The 10061-nt window shown below is 55.2% G+C and overlaps 1 protein-coding gene across 1 annotated transcript; it reads left to right on the top strand.

The window, feature by feature from the left end:
* Window positions 1–544: 544 nt before the first annotated feature.
* Window positions 545–6167, top strand: BATF (basic leucine zipper ATF-like transcription factor). The gene is made up of 3 exons (XM_056345589.1): window positions 545–892; window positions 2678–2782; window positions 5503–6167. Exons 1-3 carry the CDS (start codon window positions 827–829, stop codon window positions 5707–5709), a joined length of 378 nt encoding a protein of 125 aa, XP_056201564.1. The 5' UTR covers window positions 545–826; the 3' UTR covers window positions 5710–6167.
* Window positions 6168–10061: the final 3894 nt, after the last annotated feature.

Genomic DNA, 10061 nt, shown 5'->3' with positions numbered 1-10061 from the left:
GGACTGGTGCTTCACCACACACATGAGCCGTCTGTACAAACAGCGTTTACGTGGCACCTGCGGAAGGTACCCGTCCCCTCCCTGGGACCCGCGTCAGTGGTGGTGGGGGCGGCAGGGGGGTTGGGGGTGGTGGATGGCTTGTGGGGAGGTGGGTGGCTGCCTGGGAATTTCCCTGGCTGGGCTGGGGTGACAGAGGTTGCTCGGAGCTGGACCGACCTCCTGCCTGCACAGGGCTGGCACGGCGCGTGGTGCCCCTGGAATTTCTGGGGCTCCCGGCAGCACCTCCTCCGCACTGCCCTCCTTTGAGGGTCCAGGTTTCACAGCCAGAGCTGGGGCTTTTCTTCCTTTCCATCTCTGCTGTTTGTCTCGGAGAAAACCCATCTTGCTGTTTTTCAACTGCCCGAAGGTGTTTTTCGGGGGTTTTTCAGGCTATTTTGAAGCTCATTTTTCCCAGATGTGCTCTTTTTTTTTTCTTCTTCTTCTTTTTTTTTTTTTTTTCTTTTTTCTTCTTCTGTAACTTTTCTTCTTCGCCTTAAAGTTTCCGGCCACGTGACTTTCAGCTTACATCCCCGAGGTTCTGAGAAACCACAGGAGGCTGAGACCTAAAGGGAAGGTGCAGAGGCTCCGAGAGGAGAGGCAGAGAAAGTGGCAGAAGGCGGGGAAGGAGGACAGCGTGCCTCCGGGACGGGCAAGAGCCGGGAAGCCAAGGACCATCTCCGGAGGGGCAGAGGAGGGCAGGGGAGAGGGAAGACAAGCAAGACAGAAGGCAGGCACACCAAGAGCGCAAAGGAAGCTGAAGAGGCCCTGGGAGCCAAAGACGGGAGCCATGCCCCACAGCTCTGACAGCAGCGACTCCAGCAGCTTCAGCCAGTCTCCCCCCCCCAGCAAGCAGGTAAAGCGGGGACCCTTCCCCAGCTGCCCTTGGCTGGAGACTCCTTTGGGGTGGGCCATGTGTGGGCAGGAGGAAGGCCACCACTGGCGTTTTCACAGTGCACTATGGCAGGGCTTTCTAGGAACGGCTGTGGGGAGAGGAATGCAGGGCTGAGCCCAGCGCCAGGAGCCCTGGCCACCAGGCTGGCTACAGGTGGAGAGAGGAGGTCTGGTTGCCTGGGCTATGCCAGGGGCAACTGGGGGGTCGGGACCCCGGGCACGGTGGGCCTTGTGATACATGCCAGGCGTGGATGTCGGTGCTCCGGGAAGGAGCCTGAGCAGCCACCTCCTCGCCATGGAGTGGGATGGCTCAGGGGCAACCGGCCTGCTTCCCCCTGCCGTGGACAGCCCTTGGAAAAAGCCCCCAGAAAAGCCCTGCCACTTTGGGGCTGCCTTCTTCTCATTCAGCCTCAGAGGTTTTTTGTCTCAGTAATGCTCAACAGAGGGATTTTGTTTTGCTGCATGGAGCACCTTAATAGTAGGTCTTTCCCTGGCAGATACCGAGACGAGTCTGAGGAATTTCCACTGCCTTTTCTGGCTAAGCTTTATTACATCCGTTGCTTGCCATTTCTCTAGGGCTGGAAATGGTGGCAACCTGAGACTTTGCTCAGAAACCTTGGGGATGATCAGGGCAGATGATTTTTGTCTTGCAAGCAGGGATGGGGAGGCATCCTGGTAGAGAAGGGAATAAAGCACAGGGGTTGCTGCAGGATAGGGTCTGGGCTTGGTGCAGGATGTGGGAGCTGCTGTCTCTGAGACATTTGTAGGATATTGAAGGCAAGGATAAAAGAGGTTCAAAGAAAAGAAAAGATCTTGGGCGGGGTGGAGGAGGGAGAGGATGTGGACAGACTGATGGGCTGGGAAGATAACTTTTGTGGCTGAGTTTTGTAGTCCTGTGGAGAAGTGGTGGTGTGAATGTTAGAGAGTCCACAAAAGAGGCAGCGCAGTATGAAAATAGAAGATGAAAGAGTCTGCGTGACGGTTTCAACTGTCAGAAGGCAGCAGCAGGACCCGATCTCAGCAAAGAATGGCTGATGCATGAAGCTTGTGACCTGGAGCCTTGGAGACCTGTGTTCTCCCCTGCCCAGGGGGCTCAGGAGTGTAGCAGTCAGCACTGCAGGTGCTGCTACCAAGGGACTCCAGAAAAGAGCAAGCACAGAGATCAGGAGCTGCAGCAAATGAGATCTGGGGAAAACCCAAAAGCTCCAAGACTGTCTAGTTAAACTAAGCAGGGGTCACATTGCACTGTAAAGGCCTGCAACAGATAAAGCCTGAGGGACAGGGGTGATGGAGACGGGGAAGGGATGAAAGGAGGAAAACACAGGCTGAATCTCTGGAAAGATGGTTTAGCCAAGGAGCTGGAATTTCTGCAGTGCCGTATGCCTGCGGAGAGAAGGGGAAGAGAAAGCTTTCCTGTTCAAGGAATTTAAACTGTTTCTGTTCTGGAGAGAGGTCCTTACTCTGGTCCCTCAAGCCATATCCCAGGCCCGTGTCTTGGTGAAGGGGAAGCGGTCATTCCCCAGCCACGCTGGGATGCCAAAGGGTATCAGACTGGCCCCTCATAGCAACGGGGATGCCAAAAGCATCACACATCCCTGGGGTATGGCTTTATCCTGGTGCTGAGGGTGCGTATCCCATGTCCTGTGCCTCAGTGGGGTTATCTGCTGTGTCCCCTTCCCACCTACTGCTCTGCAGGGGCAGGGTGAGGGAGGGGATGCCCCAGCACTTCCATGCCTTGTTTCCCTAGGACTCTTCTGATGACATGAGGAAAGTCCAAAGGAGGGAGAAGAATCGCATCGCTGCCCAGAAGAGCCGCCTGAGGCAGACCCAGAAAGCAGACACACTGCACTTGGTGAGCACTCCCACCCTTCCCTGTCCCCAGCGCTGAGGGCTCACATAGAGGACAACGTGCTTTTCCCCTGGGGACTCGAAGTGGAGATGCTCAGTTGAGGCAGGACAAGAAAAGTGAGGACAGGGCAGGATGTAGGAGTCTGTGCTCACAGCAAGAGCACACAGCCCAGGATAACTGCCAGTGAAACATTCGGTTTTGCAGCTAGTTTTGAATCCATCGTTATCTTTCAGTCTGACAGTACCGATTTCCTTTCCTAACCTCTTCTGACCGGCTCACTCAGAAGCTCTTTGAAAGCACAGGCTCACCCAGGCTGGCTCTCCCTGGGTTTGTGCTTCGCTGTCACTTACACAGCGGCATAAAAGCATACACAGATGCTTTTCTGAGACGGTACTTTGAATTAATTGGTATGGATGATGGTGCAACCTAGAGTGAAATGGGCCGTCTCCTCTGGCTTGTTCCCTGAGATGCTACACAGTGTAGATAAATACTAATAATTTTTAAATATTTTTAAATGTCTTCATGGTAGTCCTTGCATCTCTTTCTCCATTTAAACACTGTACAGCACCTGGAGGCTTTTCCTGTTGTTTAGCATGGATTTTCCCCCTTTTGGTTTCACCCTGCTGTCCCAATCTCCTCCTGTGGCACCATTGGCACCCCTGAGGCTCTCCCCAGTGTGAAGAATTAGGCGTCTGCTTTTCAGAAGGGATGGTCACTTCTGGCTCTATGTGTTTGGACGGGAGTGTGTGATCAGTGTCGGAGCACAGGGACTGGGCTCCTTGGCATTTCATGTGTTGGTAAGTGCAGTCCCGTGTGTTTTGGGCCACTGGTGGGCAGGATGCAGAACACGCAGCCTGCACTGGGCACAGAGCATCTTTATCCCTGCGCTGGGCTTGGCTGCCCTTTGGAAAGTTGTAGTCAGGCTTTTGAAAAAAACATCCTTTGATTTAACAGTCTTCATATTCCCCAGGATCCCTGTTTTTGGGAAGAATTCTTGAGAAGCCAGTCCTAAACCCTCCTTCCTTACATAATGCCCTCAGTCCATGGTTGGAGCTGGGGTTGAAGACAGAGATTTCACTCTTTGCTCAGTAGCTGATGATCCTTCTAGAGCTGACATGGCTCTAGGCCGATTGCATTACATCTGCCAGCAGCGATGGCTCTGGGCGACTGTGCATGAGAGGGGTGAAAGGACGCCCTTTCCTCGAGGACAGTGCTCTCTCCAAGGTAATCCTAGAGGTAGAGAGGAGCTCTGATCCTCCCCCAGGAAAATCCTGCCTAGCTGTGCACCGAGAAGAACTGGGCTGCCCTTCTTAGAGCAGATGACAAACCACTTGCTTACCAGATTACTGCTGCTCAGCTAGCATTGATAGCACACGTTCCTTATCTTCCCATGGGGATGGGAGCAGGGGGGCTAAGCCCAGTTTGGGTCAGACAGAGAGGATCGTGGCAGGGAGCTGGAGAAATGCAGGCAGGCAAGTGGAGGATGGATGGTGAATTTTTGCTAATGTCTTTCTAATTCCTGGCGGACAGTGACCCCCTGCTGCTCCTGGGCTCATTCCCTGGCTGCTCCTTGTTGGCTCTGCACCGTGGACTTTGCTTCTCTGATGTGGTTCTGCTCAGAAGAGCATGGCTCAGCTTGAGCTATGGTGGTATAAAAGGAGCCTGCAGTTCCATCTGCCCCAGGGCTTTGTAGCTCTTGTTTTGAGGGGAATGAGTCATGGGGAGGCTGGGGCTCCCTGTGCCTGGTGATTCCCATCATCTCCCGAGTTCAACAGCAGTCATAATTTCCAAAGCATTTAGCGTCTTCTGAGAGATGCTCGTTTGCTGTGCAAACTCCTTCTCTGACAGCCGCTGTCACCGCTGGGTGCGTTTCAGCCGGTGCACGGAGAGCGGGCACTGTCAGAAGTCAGCGCTGCAGCAGAGGGGTGGCAGTTTGCTTTGCCAAGGTAGTAGTGCCGCTTTTCAGCGCTTCAGAGCGCTGGGTCCTACTTTAGCTGTCTTTGCTGACTTTGCAGAGCCTGCTGCCACATCCTCCCTCCCTCCTCTGGTCCTGCCCAGGCTGCTGGCTCCATGGTCAGCTGGTGCCTGGGATGCTCCAGCCTAGAGCTGGCTGCACTTCAGCAGCAGTAGAAGCAGCAAAGGCTGCAACGCTCAGGATCGTCGAGACAAGGCTGAGCGTCGTTACCAACACCTTTGTTGTTATTCTCATTAATAACAGTATTAATTCAGTTCTTCTGAGGCCTCGGTTTCTCTTCTGACTCAAGCATCTCCCCTCCTCCTCACCGTGCCGCTGGTTTCCCCGGCTGCTAGCAGGAAGCAGTGAGTCTTTTCTTTCCAGGGCAATGACAGGTTTCCTGTGGCAGGTGGTTTTCTGGTTAAAGACGGCAGTTATTGAGCGCGCCCTCCCCCCGGCCGGGTGGCCCGGGAAGCGTGCCCCGGTGTGCGTGAGAGGGAGCGAGAAAGCCTGGGCGGGAGCACATGCCACAGTCACTTCTCGTAAGCTGGGGTGCACGGCTGGGCCTGCCAGCATCGCACCCGCGCCCAGCCTGGCCGCCTGGGGGAGGGGGGGCTTGCCCAAGCGCGGCTCTGTGCCGAATTTACCAGAAACATGTCATTCTGGAACCTCTGCGGGGCATAGAGGCGCGACGCCGCGAGCCCTGTGTCCCCAGATCATCCCTGTGGCTCCTGCGCTGAGGAAGCCCCCTGTGGTTTTGTCTCCTCAGGAGAGCGAAGACTTGGAGAGGCAGAACGCTGCCCTGCGCCGGGAGATCAAGCAGCTGACAGAGGAGATGAAGCACTTTGCCTCGATGCTGAGCTCCCATGAACCGCTCTGCTCCATCCTGACGTCCCCTCCACCACCTCCAGAAGTGCTTTACGCCACACACTCCTTCCACCAGCCTCACATCAGCTCCCCACGCTTCCAGCACTGAGCCAGCCAGCAGGACGGCAGCCTGCCAGCTCCACTGATGGCCAGAAGCAACATTCTGTGGGGCTCGCTTTTCCATCCAAGGGAGAGAGACGGACGGACAGGCGGACGGACGGACACCCCTTCTTAAAGTGTGTACTCTGAGTCACTTGCCAAAGACTTGCTCCCTGTGCAGAAATGGCAGAGCCACCGGGAGGCATCTTTGGGCAGTTTCCAGCTTGGATCCTGGGAAGAGGAGGCGTTCGCCAAAGGGCACCAACCCCCTTCCCCGGTGCTTGCTTGGGGACGCTCACAGGAGCGTGTGGCACTGGCAGCCTCCGTGCGAGCAACTGGCTGCGGCACGCAACAGCTGGAGCTCCAGGGAAAGGAATGGGAGTGGGGGCAGAGGGGAAGGTTGGGGGCCACAGAGTACCAGAGCAAAACTGGTTTATTTTTGTAAAATAAAGATTGAAAATGCTTAACTCTTTGTTTCCAAAATAGGACCTGAGCTGCTCCTGAGGCCTGGCGTGACACAGTGAGGATGCAGGCAGCAGGAGGGGAGAGCTTGGAGTCCGGGGAACAGCCCTGCATATGCTGGTGTCTAATCCAGGGCCAGCAGCTAGAGCCCCACATTTAGAAGGGGGGCCCATGTGCATGCGGGCAGGCTGAGGAGCAATGTTTTGTGAGGTGATGGGGTCCTTGGGGTACCTCCTTGCTGCAGGGCTGGACCTGGCTAATGAGTCTGATGTGCCATGTAGCATCACAGATCTCTTCCCTGCCGACCCCCTTAGCTCCTGTGGCCGATGGCTACACACATCTCCGGGTCTTGGTGGGCTGTTGGAGCCTTCAGCTTGACCAGCAGCACAGCTGGGAAGGTGCATCACAGCGTGGAGGGGGGTGGTGACGCTGTGCTGGAGTGCACAGGGGAAGCAGGACCTAGCGGGACCATTGCTCCAAAGCACCCTGCTGTAAGGCATGTAGCTGCAGCCTACACTTTTTCCTCTTCCCCACCAGTTGCAGCTCCACAAAAGGCTGCTGTACTACCTCATGCATCGAAGCAGCTGAAATCTGAAAGGTCAGTGAAGAGCAGATTATTTCTGCTGGGTCTGGTCACTTGGAAGCACAAGCTGGTCCAAACAGACCTTCTCTGCATTTAATGCCCCACCAGCCAGCCTGTCACTAACACCCCATCAGCCAGCAGTCTGCCTGTCACTCTCCCTCTGTGCACAAGGCTGAAGCCCACCGGCCAGTGCAGGTCCTGTTGCTAATGCTGGGTCAGGACAGCTGCCATCTCCAAGTAGCATCAGCTGCAATTTTTTCAGCACAGGATACCACAAGCAGCGCCGCCAACGTGGGCAACATGCCAACAACTGAGCTAAATGGGCCCAATTTGCAGACACCCTTCTTTCAGGCACAATAAAGTAGCGTATTTCCAAATGGGTTTTGGGCCATTATCATAGCCCTCAACCAGCTGGGAAAAGTCTGCGATGTGCTGTGCTGTCCCCATTTTCTCTCTCTGGTTCGCGCTAGCAGAATGATAACCAAACACTGCCATGCCTCAGCAAGCTGTCCTCGGGAGAGGCGCAGGTAGCACTGCCATTTCTCCTGCCACAGGCTTGTGAATCTCCTGTCGCTAGCATGGGAAGCATCGTGGCCAGGGATGCCTGGTGTTAGCACGTTGGCCTGGGTGTCACCACCCTACAAAAGCAGCGCTGAGGCAACGGGTGATGCAGCTCTGCCCCCTGCCCCGAAAGGGATGCTCACACATAGGGGAGGAGAGTGGTTATTCCAGGTGGGCAGCTGGGTTTCTGCATATAGGACATACAGAATACATCTACGGGCAGCAAAATGGTTCTAGGCACATTCACAAAAAAGCAGCAGGAACAATTTCAGTGTATCTTACACCACCCCTTTCTGCTAGATCTCACACCCAGGCTTCACTTCATCCATTGGTCCAATGACCAGTGCTGCAGATTCCCCACACAGGCCATGCTTTCAGCCCAGGCTACAAAGGCCGTTCCCAAACTGCTTTTCTATGGGATTTGTTCCTTTAAGCCTGGGAGAGACAACCTGCTGCAGCTCTAAAGAAGCTTGTTTTCATAGGCTCCACTTCTGCTCCTTCAGCTTCTGGTGGGTTTCCTCACAGATTTTTTCACTTGCTGTTCCTTAAAGCTCTGATGCTCCCATGCTTCCTGGGTTACACAGCATCAGAGAAAACCAGCTACTGCTGCCTTGCTTGGGGTTTGCTGTGCAGGACACTGCAGCCTCATGCTCCGCACTGGAGGATGCAACAGAGCCCCGGCAAAGCTTGCACTGACTTAAAACACAGCATTGCCCACAATAATGAGAAATCTCCATCCTTGCTGTGACCTTTGTGTTTTCTCACGGCTACAAAATGGTAAGCTTGGTTTTAGTTGCAGACGGAGAAGGTCCTACCCTGATGTGTATGTATCAGCTACGCCTGCATAGACACAAAGCCACTATTTTTGTTGCAGAGCCATCGAAGTCTGAGATCCTGCAGGCTGGGTGGGGTTCTGTGTAATGCCCACAGAATTGCTAGACTACTCACTGGTAATGTCTCAGCTGCGACTCAGAATGAAAATAAGTGGTAAATGGTGAGACTGGGAGACGGGTTTGCAAAAACATCCTCTCCAGAACCTAAACAATATTCTTGGCATCAACCAGTTAAGATGCCTTTCCTCTGCATGATGCATGGCTGGCTGTGAGCTGGAAGGCCTCCAAGCAGTGTTGTGGTCAGCCGTTTAGGCCAAGCACTGGGTGTATGTTGGTGCTAAGGGAAGCATCTTCTAGTCTTACTCCTCTCTGCCCCAGTCTTGCCCTCAAAAACCTGATCAAAGAAGATGATCTGCATGTTTCAAGCGGTTTTTGACCTCTCAGTTGCTTCTGGTGATTGTTCGGTGTCTCAGATGCAGTGTCTTTTATTTAAGAACGGTTCCCCTGGGCGACCGTCTTTATCACCCAAGCAACAAGGGACAACATATCCTCTCAGGGCCATCAGCCCCTTTCATCCAGCCTCTGAGAAAGAGATCTTTTCCTGAGGCTGTTTGCAGAGCTGCACAAGCTGCCTGTTCAGGCTATGCAGGGAGATTCCCGCACTTCTACGCAGGTGCTGCCTCTTGCTTCCCTTTCCCAGGCTCCTGGCCCCCACTCAAAACTCCTCCAGGCAACTAGTTTTGATTTCTAAGTAGCCAAGTGCTTGTCCTCTGGTGTGGCCCTCACTGTTGTCAGCAAATGAACTGTTAATGAACTCAAACGAGGAGCAAAGGGCAGGGCGGTGTACCAGGGCAATCACCCCTGATTGCTTTCGATTGCCTTCTCCTACTTGCACTTCCCTTTGATCTTCATTCCCCCGGCATCGGGCATTTCTGAAATGTTGTGTGAGTATTATCTGGCCATGCCCAGCCTGCAGGAGCACCGTGCTGCTCTCTGCTTCAAGGGAAGGGGGTGCTTCTGGACACGCAAGTGGAGAAATGGGGTGATGGCTGCGCCTGGGGCAGCTTGTCCCTACCCACGCGGGGTGTCACTGCTTTCTGTCGCACCGCACGGTCCCCCACTGAAAAGCGCCTGAAAGCAGTAAAGGGATGAGGGCTCGCAGGAGGCTGAGAGACTCTTTCCGAGCTGGGGAAGGCCGGGTGGCGAGGCAGCCCTTCCCTGCGAGCACAGCCTGCCGACACTGCGCCTGTGCTGGCCTCTGCTGGGCAAAGGCTCCGCTCCCGCTCCCGCAGCCGCAGCGCCCCGCTCCGCGCTCCCGGTGGCCGGGCTGCTGCCAGGGGCTGGGAAAAGAACCGGGAGCCTCAAGGTTAACGTGCGTGGCGGCAAGGGCTGGGTAGAGCTGCCTGAAAGGGCTGTCCGGGTCCCAGCCACCCCAGATGTGGGGCGGCGAGCTCCCTTGGCCGAGGACCGTGTAGCTTAGGCAAGGGGCCGGTCGTGCCTTGTGGTCCTGGCACGTTTGCATTGCTGCGTGAGGGTGTGGGGGGGCTTGGTTTGGTGTCCCCCACCTTCCCCAGCTCCCTTGGGGCTTGCAGAGCTGGGTGCTGGCGGTGCCGGGCTGGATGTGGGGACCGAGCACTGGGTTAAATAAACACAGACCTGGCCGCAGCCCTGGTGAGCTGTAATTGCCTTTACGGACACCTGTGATGAGAACGGTGGGTTTCAGCATTTTGATACCCAGGAAAGGTTTTATAAAAGCACTTGGGCTGGATTTCTGCCTGGCAGTCTTGTCACAGGGGCTCTGCTGTGGGTGTATCCTGGGCAAAGCCAGCCGAAAGCCCGGTCGCCTGGGGCTGGGAGGGCAGTGAGGGCGGGTGGAACTTGGCGCTGGGGGGGCACCTGCCATGGGCACTTTTCAAACCTCAG

This window comes from Falco biarmicus, chromosome 7, assembly GCF_023638135.1.
Source record: "Falco biarmicus isolate bFalBia1 chromosome 7, bFalBia1.pri, whole genome shotgun sequence".
NCBI lineage: Eukaryota > Metazoa > Chordata > Aves > Falconiformes > Falconidae > Falco > Falco biarmicus.
Note: the sequence above shows the minus strand (reverse complement) of the source record. Positions and strands in the feature narration are given on the sequence as shown.

What these genes read in the sequence shown, in the direction of transcription:
- BATF (XM_056345589.1), top strand. Translation starts at nt 827, where the DNA reads ATGCCCCACAGCTCTGACAGCAGCGACTCCAGCAGCTTCAGCCAGTCT. An exon ending in CTCCCCCCCCCAGCAAGCAG is followed by an intron (nt 893 to 2,677) that starts GTAAAGCGGGGA and finishes TTGTTTCCCTAG; the next exon opens with GACTCTTCTGATGACATGAG. An exon ending in AAGCAGACACACTGCACTTG is followed by an intron (nt 2,783 to 5,502) that starts GTGAGCACTCCC and finishes TTGTCTCCTCAG; the next exon opens with GAGAGCGAAGACTTGGAGAG.